Below are 21,601 nucleotides of genomic sequence, written 5' to 3'. Positions count from 1 at the left end.
CAAATCCCTTTATTTCCCTGGATCTCAGTTCCCCATTTATGCTACCTAGAGCTTGTAACTTTTCCTTAAGAGCATCTCTCTCAACTACCAATATCTACAATAGCTAATATATAGAAACCACAAACAAGAACACAGCCCCAGGCAATTGCCACAAAATAGATTTTAAAAATTAAATTAACTAACATTCAGTGAATGGCAAGGGTACATACACCAAAGTGGGTGAGACACAGGCTCTTTACAGGGGAATTGGAGACTATCCTGTCTGCTGGGAAGGCTCTAAGTCCCAGCATCAAGACAGAAGGGCAGAAATGTAAGAAGACAATAGTTTCCAGCCTATTCTCTGAATATATTCAAGTTGCTGTGTTATTCAGCCATTACAGTCAATTCTTAATTTAGAATTAAAAACCAGGAAGGGAGAGAAATGTGCCGAAACATTCTTACCCTGAGCCTGACAGGTTTGCCTCCGAGCCCATGGAAGGAACTCTTCTGTCAAGCATCACAGAATTGTGGGTTATTATTCTCATACTACAAATAGAGAACTGAAGTGACAGCAAGGAATAACCAAAAATATACATTAAAGATCTCAAGTCCATGGAACTGTGCATTTCCCAAGAATAAGCTTTAGCCCATATTTACACAGTTTCCTTCTTCCAGTTATGCCAAGTAAATCACAAGAGCTGGCTGTGATAAAACACTCTGAGCACTTCCTTCCCTGGCTGAAACCAGAGATTTGCTACCAGCCCCAAAATAGAAAACACCTCAGCTCAAATTGGTTCCCAGCTCTCGTGATAGTTTTGGTGGAAGTGAAGGTAGAGAAGATGACTTTACTGAAGGAGTTCTTGAACTTGTCAGATATTCCTAATGTTTAGAGTACTGTGCAGTCTGGGGTTGGGGAACTGAAGCTCTTAATGGGAAAGAGGTGTCACCATCAATACCAAAAGAAAAGGAGCAGAAGCACAAATTTAAGTAAGTCATTTCCCTGATGTTGAAATGTACTTGTAGCAATTTCCTGGTGTCCTCCCATACACTCCATTGATACACAACAAGTATAAAGAACATTAAACCAAATGGATTATCTTTACTAAAGAGCTATTGTGAAGAGGATTCTATTCCACTAGAGAGCTGGAAAAATCACCGCTTTTAAACACTGTATATTTAGTCCTTTTCAAAAATTTATTCCTTTTCAAAAAACCTAAATACTTTCTGAAAAAATGTTGACTTTCACAGAATGATTATTCTATGTGAAAAAAATGAGGCATTATTCAAATATTTCAAAATAAAAACAAAATACTTGGGATTAGAAATTATTGAAACACTCGCCAAACATTTTAAATACATAGACTGGAACCCTTAAAACAAAGACTTCAAATGTTGACTTTCAGAACTAAGATAACTTCTTGTTTTAAGCCAGCCATAGTAGAAATTTCTTGTACCTTTAAAGAATACTGTATACAATACAGCAGTCTTAAGGGTAAAACCACTGGCTTTTAACAAGGCATTAAAGGTCAGTGATTAGAATTTAGTGTAGATTGTAACAACACAGAAGAACTGATGCTGGGTGCTCTTGTTGTTCCATGGCCAGAGCCTCTATTCTTGCTTCTTGTATTCATGTCTCATAAATTGTTCAAAATTTTATTGATTGAATTAACAGTCAAAATATCACTTCTCAACATCTGGTTCATATTTTTGTCCCAGATATGCTGGTGCAACTCTAAATTAAACTAAATGCCTTACATGGAGTAACTCTATGATGGTGTTTGGAAGAAGTGCAAGTCTTTAAAAAACATCTATGTTTGCAGCCAAAAACAAAAAATCACAGGTGGTTACAGCCTCTGTGGCACAAGATTGCCATCCAGTGGTATTTCCCAAACCTGTATTCACTGAAGGCATTCCCGGAGAGTTGACCAGCAGCCAGTGCTGCTTATATCTACCAACCTGTAAGCTGCAAATTCCAACTCCTGAGTAGCTATTGCTAGGCTGAGAGGAACATTTCTGTTTAAAATTTATAACTTATCTATTTTTTTAAAAAATCAGGTTTTCATATTGAAATAGTTTAGACAATGAATGTAGATTTTGCTTCCTTAACAGCAGGAACATGCTGAAGGGGGAGGCCCCTGGCACAGCTAATTTCAGAGGTACTACCACCACCCTAATGCTGCCTCTCAGCTACTTGTCAGCCCCCTCGGCTGGCATGGCATTAGTCAGATCTGAGAGGAACACATCAGTGCTCATTTAAGCATCCTTGAATAGAGCTAGACCACCTGCTCTGGAGTGCCCTGTGCAGGGGATGGAGCTGAGACCGTGAGTGATCAAGCTTTGAGGCTGGTTTCATGTGAATACTTACCCAGACATCAATAAGGCTACTGGCATCTCTGATCTGCAAAGAACAGGCCCTGAATTCAGACCTTCCACTTCCTGGATAAATGCTTTACCTGCTCTAGTAGATCACAGAAATGTCTTTTAGAGGGAACAGGTACAACTCCAGTTGTCAAGACTCAGTCTGATTGGCATTCTTTAGAGAGGTTTGAGGATTACCTCTTGAACTGAGCCTCTCTGGGGAACTGAATGAAGCAACACAAAGCTTTTAGTTCCTGATTGAGCTGAGATATGAAAGAGTGCCAAGCTGCTCAGCCCTGTTGAACTGGTGCAGATCTAGGTACACAGAGAGGCTCTATACAGCAGAATATAGCTTCTGTATAAACAGGAAACGTGGTTTGGGAATCTAGGCGTGGTGCAAGGTCAGACACAGCTCACTGGGGTTTTTTCCACCATCTCTGTTTTAGACTTAGGAACTCTAATTCTCCTCTAAACACTTATTTTTTGGACTTGGCCTGTAGCCAATACAATAAATTTTGGTTAAAACCCCATGTATTTCATGCCAGTTGTACCTTATTCTCTGTTTCAGCCTCCCCCAACTGTAATGTTTTCCATTGTACTTAACTGTATCTCTTGCAATGCAGATGTGTAGGAATGATTCATGGACTTCTTTGGCCTGATTGCCCACAGATTAAATAATTTCATACAATGTTCCCATTAGCATTACAGGCATCTTACTTCTAAACAGGAATTGAGTTATGTGGGGCTGTGGAGGCACCATTGCTGTTAATACTTGCATGACAGAGCTCATCCCAATGAGCAGCTCTTTCTGCCAGGTCTCTTTAGGAGATGCAGAAACAGGAAAAACTATACTTTTCTTTCTAGGAAAAATTCCATTTTGATACATCTTTTGCAGCAGCACGTGAAATGAGATGCTGAAGGTTCAGGCTCCTCCTAAGAGCAAAACAACAGCGGAGTTTCTCCCTCTAACTTCTGAAAGAGATCATGGGGTGCACATAAAACTGCACATTATTTTTACGATCATCTACTTCACATTTCACTCTGTTCAAGAATGAAAAGGTATACACTAAATTAGTAGAAATAAACTATTTTACCTAGAATTGGTCTAGTCAAAGTAGTCATATTCAAATTTGTATGAAATATTAACAAGTGTGGAAAAGAAAATATACACAAACATTTTGCATTGAAGAATAAAGACTCAAATGCTGAAAGTGAGACTCATTCTCCAGGACTAAAATTAATGTGATTTGACTTATGAATTTCACGTGGCCCAATTGCTTTGAGACTCAGAAAGTGAGAGACTGGTAAATCAGCTCTTTGTGTGCTTTGCAGCAATCATCATAGTATGGATATGTGGTGGAATGAAACAATGAGTAATTTATGTGTCAAGTCAATAACAAAAAAAAAGGTATCCTCAGACATTTTCAAAGCAGTTTGATTAATTTTCTGTTTATGAAACCCATGCTGCAATCCACAATTAATTCAAATTTTTAAAAAATCAGAAAAAAAAGTGAGAAGAAAAACATATCAGAAAAAATAACTCCTCTCTTCAAAATAAAATCAGAACCCAAATTATTATTATCAGAAACACAGACATTACTTGATGTCTCTGGGCTCAATACAGTTTCCTCACATTTATCCAATAAAACAGAACAAATATTTTTAGTCTTTTCTTAGGTAAGCTGCTTTCTCCTAGATAAAATTTTACTGCTGGCTCCTGTACACAGGGAAAGAAAATTATCTTCTTGGAAAGCAAGTGCTCTGTCAGTGCAAAAGGCTGCAGTGGGCAGTTGCAGCAACAGGATTAATGACTTGCTGGCAAGAGAAGCTTTGAGCAAAGGTGGGATATGGACACAATCACAATTTACATTTGCTGACACCTTTCTGGGGCTTTCTGCTCAGGAAAAAAAAAATTGATTGGGGGGTGTCTAAATTTAGTGAAACCTTCATACTGTTCATATTTGATCAGACTGGAAATGAAAAGACAACTGGCAAAATCTCACCCTTCCAGGGTGCAGACCTCAAAGGAAGAGCCAAAGACAAGTGCAGATCTGCCACCTCCTGTTTCTGGTGTGGACAATACAACGACGGAAATAATTAGCTAATCTTTCATTTAAATAAAGCCTTTTGGGGGAAAGGCTAAAAATAAACACTGATTCATTCCTTGTCAGGGAAGTTTCTTCTGTCAATTATCACATTGTTACTGCTGTTTTTAATCTAGTCAGATGGTGAGATTGGCAATCCTTTCTGCAGGGGCTTCTGGGTGTTATTTTGTGGAGAATCTTACTTGAAGGACTGATTACTGCTTTTATGGGAGCCAGTGGGAGTTTGGCCACAGTCCTTCACGCATGTTAATTTGAGGGACTTCCAAATGTTAGCTAATGATCTCAGAGTTCTTTTTATGAAATATGTGTGGGTTTGGTTTGGGGTTTGGGTTTTGTTGTTGGGTTGTTGGTGTTTTTTTTAATCCATAGGAGAACACAATTAAGGCTGGAGAAAGTACTGCACTGTAGCTCTGGACTGGCCTCTCAATAACACCTGAATTCTAGAATGACAAAATTCAGAAGCACACGTCACTACTACAGTCAGATATATTATACATATTAAAATTAAATATATTTGCATTATTTATATAGTCCACACCATATGCTCTGCATTGCTGTGGACTGGGTCATTCTGTTGGCCTTCGCTTGCAGCTACCTAAGTAACTCTTTTTTTAGGAGCAATACTAAGGGGAAAGCTTTAGCCTCCGCCTCAAAGCAGGGAAATATGTCAGCATGGAAAATAGATGCACGTGTGGGTGGGGGAGTTTCATTCCTGTTTTCTGAAGCCTTATGTAGCTGTAAACGAGAAACAGGCAAAAAAGCGAGCCGGTGGCAGCCGAGCGGAAAGCCGAGGACACAAGTCCAAGCAAGCGCTGGGGCTGCGGTCACCGAAAAGGGATCTTTGGGCTAAACGCTGCCTGAGAGGGCTTGAAACGGAGCACACCAACAAACACCGCTCTGCGTCCTCCCCCTTCCCCCCGCCGCTACCACAGAAAAAAACCAAAAATCCACAACCAAAAGTTATAGAGATGTTCGTTTCTGACTGCGTTCAGGCCAGAAAGGAGATGTTGCACTTTCCCCATGACTAACAGGGCAGTTATCGACTACGAGACGTTCCTCCCGCAAGGACCGCAGCACCCGCGCATCCCGGGCTCAGCCTCCCCGGGACGCGGGCGGGAGCCGCAGCCCCCGCGCGGCCGTGCTGCCCCGCTGGGCTCAGTGCCTGGGGCGGACCCGAGGGGCGGCAGCGGGCGCGGCCAGGCTCGGTGCACCCCTGCCACATGCCGGCTGACGAGACTCTTTTTCCTTTTCTTTTCCTTGCCCCCTCTCGCTGAGGCCTGCCCGCCAGCGGGGGCACCTGCAGCAGGCAGAGGCAGCCCGGGGCCCGCCGAGGAGCAGCGCCCGGGCTCCGGGGGCAGGAGCGCGCTGCGGGCCCTGAGCAGCGCAGGGAGCACCGGCACAGCCCGGCCGGGCACTCCGCCGGACTGCTGGACAGCGAGCGGGGCTGGGGGCAGCCGTGCACAAAGTCGCTTTCACTCAAAGGTACGAAAAGAAACAAAGCGCATGAAAGGAAGGAAGGAAGCGCTGTCAGCGCTCAGCAGCCGGGAGACCGCTGGGGACAGGGACCTGCCGCTTCCGCGATGCTGCGCAGGAGGTCTGCGGTAGGAACTGCCAGAGCTCTTGCTGCCTGCCTCCAGTTTAGGAGATTCACCACCCTCTTTTTGCTCATTCCCTTTTCCACAGTCAAAGAGCATAAAGCACAAAATGCCTTCTATCGAGCAAAAGACAAACAAAGAAATGCAACCATCCAAAACCCAAGCCAGAGTGCATCTGGCTTGGGATGAATACTGGACCATGTCAGCTGGGAGTGAGAATTTTTCAGAAGGCTGGACTCCAGTCCAAAACGGACCCTGTCATTTGGAGTCTGAATATGAAAACAGCTTGCAAAACATTTTTTCAGGCTTCTGACAAAAGGGTTGGTCCTTCTTTTGCTCTGGTATCTAGGCTACATTGTGCAGGCTCATGCATATCACTGGTTTTATTCACATGAGTAATTCCATTTGAATTTGGAGCGACAACGTGTATGTGTAAAGTTACTCATATGCTTTCTGTCTCTTTTATATATTGAAATGATGTGGGTTTGGTTTTTTCCACTTGATGGTGCAGCCCAGTAACTGCTGGCATCAAGGTTATAGTGAACCATCACAGTTATTATTACTGTTTGTCAGCTGACACCTTTGTTTTCCTTGCCAGACTGAAATACAGCTCTTCCTCTCTATGCAATCTATTTCAGCTATGCAATAATATCATGTTTTTATGCAACCATCTTTCACCTGATGGTGTAAATTCATCTGCCCATAAAAGATCTTTTTGTACTCACTTTTTCTCCAGTCATGACTGACAGTCATTCCAGTTGTGCCATCTGAGTTTTTCTCACACAAGTCTCTCATGACTTCTCTCATACAGAATAATCTAAATTCATACTGATTCTAGCAGGATATCTGGATGTTTTACTATCTGCCAGCTGGAACTTTTTATTTTTCTGATTGCCAAATGCCCTCTCTTTACTCCTTCATATTTCTTCAAGCTACAGCTTCTGCTATTCTCATAACCTTGTCTGTCTTCTCTATCTCATTGCTGCATGTTTGTCTAAGGGCAAAATGTCACAGGGACAAGAAAAACACAATGTCTATCTTCCATGAAGTGTGGCATTAAGTTTTAAGTGTGACTAAGTGTTTTATTAGATGCTTCTTTTCCTCAGTCAGGGGATATAAAGAACAACTAAGTAAAATGCAATGCTGACTTTTTGGTTTCAATGGAAGATAATAGTTTTTCACTGATAGACTTCAGCTGTCAGGTATATACTACTCTATTACCCTTAATTCATGCCTGAGGAGAGTAGTCAGGCTGAGCAGCCTCTGACTCCTTTGTCAACCAGAGTCTTTCTTCCTAACCTGGAAAATTTTGTGAATTAGTGTGAGTAGAGTCTCCCTTAGGAAATAAAGTATTTTGAAGTTACTTCAGCAGCAGGTCACAAGCTGTCAAGGAGATGCATTCAGTCACACCTAGGGACAGATTTATTACATTCAATCTCCAGGGGACCTGCCTACTGTACCTTGAAGGAATCCAGCTAGTTAGTTTTTGTGAAATCCCCAAATGATGCCTTCTAGGAACACTGAGAACTGCTATTTCTGGGGGAAGGGTGATGACCTGTGCATTGAAATGACCTGCTCCAGTGGTGACAGCACAAATTACTTCCAAGGAAAGGCTAAAAGGCCAAATACATCTTAAGACTGCCCTGAGAACACGATGGGAATTTCTCATTTCTTTTCTCATAAAGTCTGAGGACCAGGAACTGTATTTCCTCCCTCTGTCATACCTAGAAGATGTAAAATCACCTGTTTGTCTCGGGTAATTTCTGAAGAGCCCAGAAGTCTTGCTGCAGCAACCCTTCACAGTCAGGGTGTCCATTCCATTCTCCATTGTGCTGAGACCACAACAGAGACTGAGTTCTGCCTGTGGGTGGAGTCACCAACAGGACCCTAAATAAGATTTGAAAAGCAGATTAGGTTCCTGAAGTAAATAGCCTATTAAGGACCATAAATAAATAAAACCCATACACACATTGATTATGAGCATAGACTTTTGATCACACATGGCTGCTACCCTGCATTTATATATCCATAACATGCTATACACTTGTGCCACCCCTGGATGTGTATTTAGGGAAGCTCTTTCTCAGAAACTTCATTCAAAATTGAGATGCAGTTAAATGATTGCAAATGTAAATTGTAATTAACAGATTGCGTAGGGAGATCTACTAATCAAAATTATATATTCTAATTTTTAGTTTACTAAAAAAGCCTATTCTTTAAAAAACCCAAACTATCAAACAACTAACAAACAAAAACCAAAGAAAAAATCCCCAGCAAATGAAATTTTAATTTACTAAGGAAACTAAGGTGGGAAAAATGTATTCACTTTCATCTTAGCATAAAACATATTTAAATACAGTGGAAAAGGCAATTTCCTGATTCATATGCTAGAAGTGTATATAAAAATCTAACAACCCCAGAAATATTTAAAATACTGAATTTCTTTTTTCCAGATACTTCCTCCTCCACCATATTTGGGAAATAGATGAAATATTTACTGTATTATTCTAAACCAAGTTTGTATTTTTGTGTTTTTTTACTTAAAAATAAGAAATCTACCTAGCATATAGAAAATACAACTGCATATATTTACATTTATTTAATAAGTTATTTTATTACTACTTAAGAATTCACTTTGTAACAGGGATGAAATAGTGTTACAAAACACTAACTACTGAAGGACTTTCATTCCTGGGTGAAAGCTTCTAGAAAAAACAAAAGACAATGTATTAATAATGTCATTTTGCAAATTTTAATTTTGCAATGATACACAAACATAAATTTATTATGAACTTCTAAAATTAAAGCTTTAATATTAATGTGATCTGAATTAAAGTAAAGCAGTCTCTTGCCTGCAGAGCTCCAGAAACACGCAGTGAGCTTTTCCCTGGGAGAGATTGATGATGTTCTCTCTGTTGTGCAGTGATGGTGCCAGTGCCCTCGGTGCTGTGGCACTGCTCTCTCCAGCAGGAGCAGTCACCTACAGAGCCCTACAGCATAGAGAAACTGTAATTATATGTTTTATGTCATACAGTAGAGCATATTATAGAAACTGTAATAGATGCTGGTCAGAAGAGTTGCCCCCTTTAAAATACCTGTTCACATCAAAAAGCATTTTGAAGCACTGAGATATACAGTGTTCATGTTTACAAATACTGCCCTAAAATTGTTAAAATTCAACTAAGAGTTATTCAGATAAAAGCTTTCCAGTTTTTCTGTCAGTTTTTAGTATGTCTGCTCTAAGCTTTATTCAGACAACAGGATTGTTATTGTTTTACTTGAAAGTACCTTTCTTCTGAACCCTGCAATCAGGATGGAGCCCTGTCTCCTGCTTTGATTTGTCATTTTGCAAAGCCTCTTTCTGTCCTTCAGCTTCTCCCTGTAAGAAGCAATACCACTTTCTGTTCCCTTCCTTTTCTCTTGACTCCTGCACTTGTAAGCTCAGTCGTGTGGTAATTGCATTTTACAACATGTGGCAAAGCCAGGCCCTTATTTCAGTTCAGAATGCTAATAATACAGAACTGTCACAGACACCCAACAGTCCTAGAGCCATTCACATTTTCAGGTTGAAACTCTGAAGCTGAGCATCTCTGAAAATTACTTCCTGTATTTTGAAAAAAAACCCAAACCAAAACAAAAAAATACCCACCACAGAAAGAGTTCAGGTTATCCTGAGTTTAGGAAAAAACAAAATAGCAAACCAGAGGATACTAAATTTATCACACATAGTGAAGCATTGCAAGTAAACAAGATATACTGGAAAAAAAAGCCTTTTTCTCTATTCTAAACAAGTTGGGTTTGTTTCTTGTAAAGGCCTTGCAAGTCTCCAGAGTTTCCTCATTCATGCAGGCAGTCCCGTTAGAACAAGACTTACAATAAAACCACCTCTAGAGCCAAGGTTTCTGGGATAAGTACAAATGGGAAGATCTGTTATTATTTTTGAAAAGCAGTAAAGCATCAAGTTGCCTAGCGAGAAAATGCAGTGTTCTGTCTGGAAAGGTTCAAGGCTTGAGTTCAGAAAACTAGGTCATTAATAAAAAGCCCCAAACCAGAACAAGATTTCCTACTTGGGCCCCTCCCCATATGAGTGGTTTCATATCTCATTATATGCCAAAAAGCTTGATCATTTTAAAAATGAAACTTTTCTGAGTGTATTGAAAACAGATGGAAATGAATCAAGGGGCCGAGATAGAAAAAAAGCTTTAATGAAGATCTATTTAAGCAATACTTTAAATAAATAAATCAGTTGTCTGAGAAACCACATCTATCAGGAATATAAATAATTATATAATGAACATATAAACTACATTTCCTGAAGTAATTCCTGTCTTGCTACATTTCCTGAATTATTTGTATTATGAAACAGTAGTGGGGCGCCATTAATTGATACGCAGTGCTATAGTTACTGCACTAATTGCAGCTCTCCAGACCCTCCACTCAGCTCCTCCAGCCCTTTAACAATTGGGACTGATTGCACAGGAGCTATTTTTAGAATGGAATGGCAAAAGACTTTGGAGAGCAGCAGACATTTTTGTGTGTGCTACAGCTGTTTTGGGAAAAAAATAAAAAAAGTTGAATAAAAAATGTTCAGAGTTGTCTTTTTGATTTTTTTTCTGAAGTCAGAGCTTCCTATTGGATAACTGAGATTGTATCAAGTTGAAACTGAGGTCAGTGGTGCAGGACACAGAGGACAAGTCTCGGTGACATTGTTCTCAGAAGAGGAGCAGCTTTTCTTTGGAAGTGGGGCTGCTCAGGTTGACAGTAGATGAACTCTGTAGACAGGCAATCTGGGAGTCAAGTTTGCAATTTAAAATACCAGTGATGAAAGGCAAGATTCATGATTAACTTGGTGGGGTTTTTCCCCAGCTCTGAAGTGGAGCAATTCACTGATTGTTAGGGATTGTAGGTCTGCCTCCAAAAATGCTTCAGCTGAGAGTAAATGGCCAAGATTCACAAGGGTCAGCCGATGCTGAAAAGGTGTGACTGGGAGGTGACACCCATTCAGTTCAGCCCCACTTGGCCTTTTGTTATCCCACCCTGCTCTCCTGCCTTGCAAGAGTTCTGCTGGGCTAGATAAACAACTGGACAGGACTTTGTTGCTAATCTGTTATATAAAATCAGGGCTGTCATCATCTCTGAATATTTGTACAACAGAAGGCAAGGCTTGGAGGAACAAAAACAAGCAGAAATATGTAGGAAGGAGAATAACCAGCTTTAAAACTGAGCAAGAAACCACAAACAGCAAGGGGACAAACCTGTTTTACCTTTGTAAAGTATTAGTAACCTATCACCCTTTTCAGAGTTAATGATATCAATAGCAGTAATACCTTGGCACTGTTACACTGCACTGCATCAGCAAATTTGAATTGTACTAAGGAAGTGACTGTCCCCATTTAGTTGTGGAAGTGAATGATTTGGCTGTGGTTGCTCAGAAGCTTGGCAGAATTAGGGAGATAATCCCTGTTTCATGCCTTCAGCTGCTTTTCCCTTTTCAATGGGATGCCAGGAAGCATTATGGACTTACATACCTATAATGTGTCATTACTTCATATCTGCTAATTCCCACGGACATGAGAAATGCACCCTTAGTAAGTGCCACCCATCTTTGTATTCCTTCAGAAAAAACATACAAAGAATATACTTCAGTTTCTACAGTAATAGCTTACAATACTGTTGTGCATGATAAAAATCCCCCAACAAAACTGAAGTAGTTAATCTTGCCTGAATATGATGCAAGAGATTCTCTGGCATCTCTTTGTCACTGAATATGTACCAGTCTTAAAAAGGGTAAATTTTAGAGATGAATGGATGATAAGTTAATTTAGGTATAATAATTTCATATTAATATGAAATATAACTAGCTTCTGTATGTAGCTTGTTTTACTGTAATCTTTGTTCTTCCTCAAGTTAAGTGCAGCTTGCCCTGGACTTACACATTACCGTTAGGTAAATGACTCTTCCCTATTCATTTCCATCCTGGGTTCTCAATGCAGCTGGAATCTGGCTCCCACTGAAAACTCTTGGAGTTGGGAGACTTTGTCACTTCATTTGTTGACATGCCACCTCAGACACATTATCAACACAAATTCCCAAATCTGGTATAGTGCTGGGGAGGATTTTTTTGGGTGTGCTTTGTAAAATAATCTATGTTGAAATAAGCCACTGTTTTGAAGAGGATTAATAGAAGAATATTTTCCTGGTACTTACGTCTTCACAGAACACAGTGACATCTTGTGGCATGGGAAGGGCTTGTATCATTTTTTCCAGATGCATCCTCATTTCAGCAGGTTTACAGATAAAAGTCTAAACAAATTCTGGACAACTGCTAGTGCATTACTTCCATCTGTAATATTCACTCTTTCCGAAGTTGTTTTTAGTACAGGTTTGTCTGAAGTACTCTACTCTTTTAGTTGTGAAAAAAGACCAAGCCCTGGTATTGTGAATGTAGTGTGTTGGAGCTTCACTGATTTCAGTTCACTGATATTCTCTGGAAAACTTTCAGTTCCAGGAATGTTCCTGTCCCAGCCTCGCTGGTACAAGAATCCGAGTCAGAATTTCAGGTGCTTTCCTCGAGTTGGTGTATTATCACAGGTGGACAAAGCCGTCCAATGTTGCTTTTAAGGGGATTGAAAAGAAAACACAGTAACATTTTATCATAAGGTGGAGACTTTTTTTTTTCCTTTTTTGCAGACCAAACGGGGTTTAGCTGTGTCCCTGATACTCTGGGAGCCTCCTCTGACATGGCAGAGCCCTTTGCAAGTTGATCTTTGGATGAGATCCTGGTTATCAGCATGCAGGGAAGAGCCGCCCGCGGTGCGCGGGGAGCGGCCGAGGCGCAGCAGCCGCGTCCCTGTGACCGCTACAAGCACGCCTGTGCTGTCTGCAGAGGCTGCCTTTATCTCTACGGAGGGCACGGCAGCACCACGCTGAGGGACTTCTGGAGATACCACACAGGTGAGCTGGCCCTTCTCCTGTATGTCAGGATTAAAGCCATTCTACATCGTCATCGTGAAATTGAGGACGCTCTGTACTTAACAGATTATCCTCATTTAAGGTCTTTCCATCACAGGGCTGGATAAACTGCTTTTTGTTCATTGGGCAGATGGGGGGTGTTTGCTCCTCTTGCAAGTGTCCCACAGAGTTTTGATTTCAGTTCAGTTCCTTTTGGGTTTTTTTTTGTTTTTTTTTCCTCGACCAGAAATATTGAGTCATTTAAAATACCCTGATTCTAGCAAGGGATATCAATGATCTTTCCTGACTCTCTAACACAGCAATAATTTATGGATATGAAAGTGCACAAAGGGAACATGTGAATACAATACCTTGTATTTTTTGACTTGATGTATGGTTTTCCCTGTTCAGTTGTTACTGGAATAAAACAGCATTGTGCTAATTGTTCATACTCATGGAATTGCCCAGTTTTGATGTAGGTAACAATTAAAATACAAACAGTAACAATTATTATATTTAAATGTAACTATTACTAATATTTAAATTTGCTAAATAGAGAAAAGGCATATATTTAATTTTTGGGAGAACAGAGGAAAGATGACAAAATGCTTCATTTTTAAGCAGCACAGCCACATTCAAAGCTCATCTTTTCACCTTTTCCCTACTGTTTATGTGTTGAGTGCACCACTGTCTTAACTTCAGCTTTGGTTTATAGTGAAAAATGAATGGGAAATGTTGGAATGCTCAAGAGATGGTCCAGAAGAACTGGAAGAACATACAATGGTGGCTTATAAGGTAGTAGACCAGGATTATGTTGTCCATATCCTGACATTTTATTTCCTGCCATACAGTGCAATAAAATGCCATAGGTATTATGTACTGAAATACTATGCCCAGAAAGCATTTTTGTATTGTTGCAGTTCTGGATGTAGCCGTACCAATGTTTGGAATCTTTCTGCACAGAGTGACAGTAATTCAGCTCGGCAGCAGCCCTCTGGTTTCCTCAGTCAGTGCTCAATAAGTAGCAGTAATACCAGATAAAGACCCTGGCAGCACTTTCTCTGACTTATCTGTGCAGTTGTAACAGTTGCTCTGAATTCATTTGCATGATCAGCTACGGCATAAAAACACTCACTACAGAACTCGCGTAGAAGAGGGACGGGGGAGTAAAAGCAAAGTAAGAATTACAGCCCTGCCTGTGAGGGGAAGACAGAATTTAGGATATCAAGAGCTACCACACAATGAAACATTTCTCTAAACATGCATAATCCAATGTACCTGAGCAATGCCTCAAGAGAGCTCCAGATTCCCAGCCCCGAAGCTGCCCCAGGCTGACAAGGAACGAGCAGTTCTGAAATACTCTCCTCATTAAACAGCAGAATGTTCTTCAGGGCTTCCCACTGGGAGAGAATAAAAAAAGAATAATTAAAGTTGGTGGCTTTTTGGGATTAATTGTTAAAACATTGTGTACTATATTTTGTAACTTGTTAAGTATATTTTGCTGATAGCAACCTTTGCATTTAAGAATTGTTTTTAAAATTATTTTAATGCTGTGTGCCTTCCTGTATGTGACAAATATTTGTGCATTTTGCAGGGCAGCCTGTATATTTTTGGTGGGATGGTGGATTCTGCTTTCACACAAGCAAAAACTCCTCTCTGGATATATGACATTGGTATGATACACAAAAGCCAGTCTTTTCCATGGGACATTCCATAGGCAGTAATAAATAACAAGAACCAAACTGTTTTCTGCTGCTGGTAACAGAGCCTTCCTTAAGCTTTACAGCAAGTAATGTGTGTAAAACTGTGTGCATATTTTCCCTTCAAAATTAGGTTGTTAAGCTATCAGAGATGCAGGTCTTACTTCAGTTAGAGAGGATTTTATGGGAAATTTTTTTATATTTTAAGGTCTCAGAATTTTCATTCCTCCCCTCTCTCCTTTTAACATTTACTATTTGATCATAAGACCTGATAATTCATGTATTATTTAATTTTTTTTAATGCCACATATATTTTAAAAACCAAGCTCTTATGGAAGAAAGTGGATCAGTAAATATATCTCATTTGTACTTTTACTGAAGAAACACATAAGCTAGAGCAAGAGAAATAAAATATTAAATAAAGTGGGAAATTAACATCAACATTTTATAACATGGATTTTTTTTTCCTAAGAACAAACATGTGGGATCTCTTAACTGTCTATTCTAAGAAAAACAGTGCAGCATTGAATCTAATAGCAATGCCATAGACCATGGATTTGCCCTTTGGAAATCCTGTGTACAGTAATAGCTGTTATTTTGATGTCAGATCAGGAGGGGAGAGAGAGAGGCTCAGTTGTTTTTGAGCCAGTAAAGCTTGTGTCCAGACCAAGATTTAAGTGTCCTGGCTTCTTTTGCTACTTCACTATGTAACCTTAAGACAATGGGGTTTTTTCAGTCCTTCCTTTGTGTTTTACACCAGTTATCTGAGATAACCTGCTGGAAGAAAGAAAAACCTCAGAACATATTTTAAAGGAGAAAGCATCTTACTACTCGCAGTACTTACCAGTGGAAATTAGAAATGAGTTGTTCAACACTGGTTGTATGTCTAGCTATTTTATAGTTATTATTTAAAATCTTTTGGCAAGAATAACTTTAAGGAATGCAAGCCTGCATTGTATTCTCATTGTATTCTGTGCTGTGTTATCTGATATTTCCTCTCCTTCATGGTGATGCCAGATCTGTGATTGCTGGCTGTTACTTGAGGGCTATTTAAAGGACCTATGAAAAAGAACAAGAATTAAGTCTGCCATAATAAGGTGTGTGTGGTAAGCAGGAGGAGTCATACATCCATAGGGAAATCTGGGATTCCTGCAAGTTCAAAAAATGATCAAAATCAAAGGTTACTTCTGCATTATGAAATTTAGCTTTAGGAAACAGGAACACAGTGTGGCACCTGTGTGATTCTGTATCCGATAAGGATCGAGGAAAACTGTTCCAACTGTGTCTCCTGCAAGTCTCTCGGTGCTGCTGTCTTAGCAGGATTTCTTCAGCCTTGTCAGTAGAAAACACCAGGACGAGACTTCCTTGAGAATGAGCTGTGTCATTTGAGCAATTACTGCGGGAGGAGTGTCCTCTTGTGGTGTCGGCTCTAAACTGCGCTTTATTAACTCAATCCCCCAGATTCCGCAAGATGGACAGAGAGCTGCAACGAACCAGCAGAGACGGAGGTAAGGAGCCAGGAAGTGGGGAATGTGTGAATCAAATGCCTGTTGCTTTGTTGATTAAACAGATTGCTTTGAAATATGTTCCCCCAAACAGTTCCAATCTCATCTCTTCAGAGACATGTGGCTGTACTTTATTTCTTTGCACTTTCAATAACTTAAGGCTTTTTCCTTCTTCAAAACAGTGTTTAAAAATACTGCTCTTAAATTTTAAGTCCTATATAAGAAGTTAAGTCCGCTTCTCTACGGCTGCTTCTGTTTTTCTGAAATCCTTATCAAGAAAACTAATTTTAAATGGAATATTGCAACCATACGTGAAGCCTGTGCTTTTAAAAGTAGGGTTGTGAAAACAGATTGGCAGCCACGCTAATACGTTTTGGAACGTGAAGTGCTGCAGCATTTTTCAATTCTTCAGTGTGAACACGTGGACTCACCAAGTTACTGCCACTTCTAATTGAAACCTGAGTTGGAAGCATTTGTGGCTTGGTCTTTTGAGATTGATTTTGTATCACTACACATTAGGAATCACTCATTTTTTTTGCTACTGAAACTTCATTATCACAATCCTTCTATACCTTGAAATTACACCCAATTTTTTTTTTTTTTTTTTTTTTTTTTTTTTTTTTTTTTTTTTTTTTTTTTTTGAGATGTGACACAGTTACCACTCTGGTTACCTTTGCTTAATGGAGGAGCCAAGAGAAAGTTTGGGACTGCAGGGTCATTTGTGGGGAAAAAAAAAGGTGTATTTCCAAGACAGACATTGCTGCTGATAGGACTTTATAGGTTTTTGTCTTATTTTTGAACTGTTCTAGAGCTCTGCACCAACTAACAGAAAAGGTCACAGTGCAGTCGTGTACCATTCCAGCATGTATATCTATGGGGGATACTTTGGCATCAAAGGCATTTCTCAGGAGTTTTGGGAATTCCATTTTGGTAAGTTAAAAAAGCAGGATAAGGTTTTGATCCAGTGTAAAACAACATGCTCTGCTAAGAAAATTCTTGTCAGTAGAAATGCTCTAAGTTAGTTTTGGCTTCTCTTTGACAACATTTAGTGCTAAATTCTGTCAAATTCAATTAATTGCTGGCTGAAATTAATTAGACTATTATACTGGAATACATTTTGCAGTATTTGCCAGTTTTACAGCTGAAAATCAGTGAGAATATTTGTTTACTACTCACTAAAGTTCTTCAAGGATTACTAAAAACTTTCAGATCCAGCAAGGATCCTGATTTCAGCCTATTAATGTCATCTTTTGATCTCAGATCTCCAACTGACCACGGAGAGTCAAACCTGACAGGAGATAGTTTATTAGCATATTCATTACCAGTCTGATTATTGCAAATGAGATGATTCCCAGAGATAAACACATAACTGTTATCTGGTGGCCATTCTGTCACTATTTTGGAACAAATGATGGGTTTATCTCATCCTTCCTTCCCTCTTCAGGAGACTAAGTAGAGACATTAATGAATTAATGTTTTTGTTGACTGATTTTTTTCCCCTCTAACAGCCAGAAAAGTATCTTTCTGTATCAGAGTCAATGAACTGACAGAGCTGTAGGAAAAACTGCTCTGTAAATAAAATTTCCATGGCATCTGTCACACAGCATCTGACATTTTCATTAAAAGTTTATTTGAAAACTGATTTTTTTAAATGCACTTTTTCAGTGTCAGAATTTAATATGTTAACTCATAATAAGCTTAGAGGAGAAACCCTTATTCTCCAACTGAATAGCTACCTCCTCCAGGAAGTCAATCCTTTCTCAAAGAGTCAGTCCATCTGTCAATCAGTGTTTTTGTTCCAGATACAGGGAAGTGGCTGTGTGTCTGCAGCCCCTGCCACAGCAGTGGTCCCGGAGCGCGGCACGGCCACTCGGCAGTGGTTTATCGCACAGCCATGTACCTCTTTGGGGGGCTGGTGGGGCTCACTGAACAGAGGGACTTGTGGAGGTGGGACTTCGGAAGCAGCAGCTGGTCCAGCATCAGAACAAGGTGAACTATTCTATTTGTTACACTAAAAGAGCAGAGAAAGAGAATGAATCTTACTCTTTGATACCGCGTGCGGGTGGAGAGGGAGGCGGTGCCCTCCCGGTAATTGTAGGGATTGTTCAGATCAGGATGCAGTGCTGCTGCCATCCCTGGGGCTCCAGTTGGCTCTGCTCAGGAGAGCTGTTGGCAAGGCGTTGATGCAGCTGTCAGCAGTGTAATTTTGATGTCCCAATGCAGCTGTTCAGCAGTCATCCTTCTGAGTCAAAAGGAAAACAGAAGCTAAAATCAGTGCTAAGTTTCTTTTTGGTCTCCCCTTAACTGCTGGTTTCTCTTACCTTCAGCCAAGGACCTCCTCCAGTGGTAGGGCATGCTTCAATAGTCTGCAAAGACTCTATGCTGATTTTTGGTGGAGGGATTTCAAACTCCAGCCCTAATGATGACCTCTGGAAGTATAATTTCATTACGCAGACATGGAAGAAGCTTAGTAGTACTACAAAGGGAAACTTTTCTCCTAAAATGTATCACTGCATCTTAGGAATTGGTGCGGATTTCCAAACTACCTCAGACTTCCCTGATACATTCCCCAGCCACTGCACGAGTGAGCAGAAGGGCCATCCCCAGCTGGTGCCCATGCTGAGGCACTCTGGCTTTTGCAGCTTCTTCCGCCCACAGCCCACGGAGCGCAGCAACGCCATCGAAATGAAAACCTTCAGCCTGCCCCTGGAGCCAGCAGAATTCCCTGCCTTCCAGACCACTTCAGAGGCAGGACTAGGCCCAAACAGAGACTGTTTGTCCAAGGACAAGTCTCTCCATCTGTTGGCCTGTTCAGGAGAGGCTTTTGCTGCTGCTCAGGCTGCGGGTGAAGAGAGACCTGACTGTGGGTGTGTGGCCACAGAGGGTGGGATCAGCAGGACCAACACACTGCTGCTCATCGGGGGCAAACCTTTGTCCAGCTTCTCTGAGATCTCCTTCAGGCAAATGGAGTTTGATTGCTTGTGATTGCTTTGCTTGCAAAGTGAAGGAATAAATTTCCACCACCGTGGCAGTAGGTGGAAAACCAACTGCTTGCAACTGTCTTCAGCTTCCTATCAGCACGCTGGGGAAAAAAATAATTAAACCTTCTCATACTTGCTGCGAACAGATTTTTTACAATGTTAACAAAACCTGACATATATTTAAGTCACAACTTGCATGTAAGTTGTGATTTCTGAGAGGAGCTTGTTGGAATGCTGCTCTTTTTGTTACTTTTTTCCTGGTCACTTCATACCCTTTCAAATTGCAATGGCCAATGCTGCCTTGAAAATCAGAACTGCACTAACCCATACTGGCTCCACAAAATGTCTTTTCAGGGGCAAAGCTTGCTTGTTTTGCACTGGCAAAAGAGAGAAATACAGTCACGTTTAAGGAATTCAATTAGTCTTAACAGGAATGTTCTCTAAGATTTTAAATTCTTGAGTGTTCTTTGCACAATATATTTGCAACATGAGATGGCCTATGACAAAGGAACCCAACAGACAAATCAGCAACTGAATTCTAGAAGATATTCAAGTATTGAGGAAGTGAAACAATGAGTGCCCCCTGGAAATCATCAGCAAGGACCAGAGGAAGGGCATTATATACCTGTGAGAACAAAGGATATGCCAAATGAGTGTTGGCTTTAATGACTGAACACAGAATCAAAAGGGTTTGATTTCCCACAGCAGGGTGGGGAGGGAACAGAAAGAGGAGGGCTTGACAGAATGTCACAAAACATGGGCTGTTTTTACTGGTAACTCATGTTTTAGCCCTAAAGAGATTTCTGCTTTTCCAACCCCATCTCTCTTTTATCACCCTATACAGTACTTGTTACACATTTCCCCTCGGTATAGTAACAAGTTCTGAGTTCATATATGGTTTTTCTTTGCTGAAAAGAAAAAGTGCCTGTTTTGCAAGGTAATATTGTCCAGTGTTCAAAGCATTTATTTCCATAGAAGTTACTAACTACTGGCCTTCTGACAGAACAGCAGCTGTCTGTAAGAGCTGCTGGTACCTGAAATTACCTGGAACTGTAAGTTAATACTACCAAATATTTGAGAAGTTCACTTTTGAAAAGTTTCATAGGAATAATGACTTTCAAGTAATTTACAGATTTCAAAAATATTTAGAGATACTTTCATCATTTCTTCACAAGTAACTGTCACATGAATTCAATAAGAAAATTATGGATGAATTTGCAAAAGCTACCTAAGTTATTTGGACCATCCATAACCCTTACCTGGAAACAGAGAGGATTGTACACTGCCATGTGAATAAAGCCTGCTCCTATTACTGTGTGCTCACATTCACCTTTATGAGTCTAAAATATGTGTTTGTGTTTTCTAACTGAACAAAGAACTTACCTTTGTGACCAAGGAACATGATTCTGCAAAGCCCCAGTCACTTCCCTGCACTTCAGCCGGCTTCGAGGGCTGCTCAGGCTTTGAATTTCTCCTCCAAGAACAAGAATTTCCCAGTTTGAGGAGGTTTGTTTGGAAGGGACATCAACACAGCGACTGAGCTGAGCATGTACTCAGCACTGCAGTCTTAAATCAGCAGCTTGTTTTCCTCGTGCTGACTGACATGCCTGTTTTGGCTTTATCCTGAGAGCTGCCATAACATACAGCCTTTTATCTAGGATTGACGAGGGAAGGAGATTTAACTGGAAAGGGCAACAATAAACCAGGGATTTTTCCAAGTCACGCGAAGGCCTCCTGGCAGGTAGTGGTATCCTGGGGATGTGCAAGAGCCCCAGGAAAATGCCATCCAGCCTCTGCCATTCCTTTCTTCCTGCCCCCTCAAACTCTCTTCCCTTTGGCAGCCCCACGAAGGGTTTAACATTTAGTCGGAGCCAACGCAGGCGGGACACAAGCCAGCCCAAAGGCAATGGCTTGGCACGGGCAGGAAAAGCAGCTTGGAGCGAGCCCATCTCCCCGTTCCCTCCCCTGGGCTCTGCCCGTGTGCCAGGTCAGGTGGGGGCACAGCACTGACAGCACCACACCCACTCCATCGCCTAAGGGATGCCAAACCTGTCGAGGCAGCCCTAAGGGCCCCGCTGTTCCCTGCCCTGCACAGGACACGGGGAGAGCAGGGGCTGGGAAAGGCCTGGCTGCAGGGATGGGGCTCTGGGCTGGCTCACGGGAGGCTGAGCCACATTTGGCCCCAGCAATGCCGTGCAAGGGGAGAGAGCCCTGAGCCTGGAGTGGGGCTCTGTGCTACAGCAGCTTTGCTGAAGCCACTGGAGGCTCTTTCTCCCTTTCTGGCCCATTCCGTGGTCTTCAAAAACAAGGGTGAGCTCAAGCTGGAAGGGAGGGGCGTTGGGAATTGAAGTGACTGCATCTCACAGATGCCCACAGGAGTGCCTGACACCTCAGTCCACTCTGAGCATGCAGGGACCCTCCAGTGTC

The 21,601-nt window shown here is 41.1% G+C and overlaps 1 protein-coding gene across 3 annotated transcripts; it reads left to right on the top strand.

Moving 5' to 3' along the window:
- The first annotated feature begins 5,584 nt into the window (after positions 1-5,584).
- On the top strand, positions 5,585-20,869 carry LOC120497820 (leucine-zipper-like transcriptional regulator 1). Of its 3 annotated transcripts, none has more exons than XM_039699760.1 (8): positions 5,585-5,924; positions 12,728-12,991; positions 13,704-13,783; positions 14,583-14,661; positions 16,150-16,196; positions 17,003-17,123; positions 17,996-18,182; positions 18,521-20,869. In XM_039699760.1, exons 2-8 carry the CDS (start codon positions 12,829-12,831, stop codon positions 19,176-19,178), a joined length of 1,335 nt encoding a protein of 444 aa, XP_039555694.1. In that variant the 5' UTR covers positions 5,585-5,924; positions 12,728-12,828; the 3' UTR covers positions 19,179-20,869. The 3 variants fall into 3 exon arrangements, with proteins under 3 accessions (XP_039555694.1, XP_039555704.1, XP_039555686.1); XM_039699770.1 differs by having other exon boundaries at positions 5,585-6,036; XM_039699752.1 differs by having other exon boundaries at positions 5,585-6,043.
- The last annotated feature ends 732 nt before the right edge of the window (positions 20,870-21,601 follow it).

This window comes from Passer montanus, unplaced genomic scaffold (genome assembly GCF_014805655.1).
Source record: "Passer montanus isolate IOZ18808 unplaced genomic scaffold, ASM1480565v1 scaffold1, whole genome shotgun sequence".
Taxonomy (NCBI): Eukaryota; Metazoa; Chordata; class Aves; order Passeriformes; family Passeridae; genus Passer; species Passer montanus.
Note: the sequence above shows the minus strand (reverse complement) of the source record. Positions and strands in the feature narration are given on the sequence as shown.

Excerpts from the sequence above, each read along its gene's own strand:
- LOC120497820 (XM_039699760.1), top strand. The coding sequence starts at position 12,829 with ATGCAGGGAAGAGCCGCCCGCGGTGCGCGGGGAGCGGCCGAGGCGCAG. Across the intron at positions 16,197-17,002 it reads ACGAACCAGCAGAGACGGAG|AGCTCTGCACCAACTAACAG; the intron begins GTAAGGAGCCAG and ends GAACTGTTCTAG. Across the intron at positions 18,183-18,520 it reads TGGTCCAGCATCAGAACAAG|CCAAGGACCTCCTCCAGTGG; the intron begins GTGAACTATTCT and ends TCTTACCTTCAG.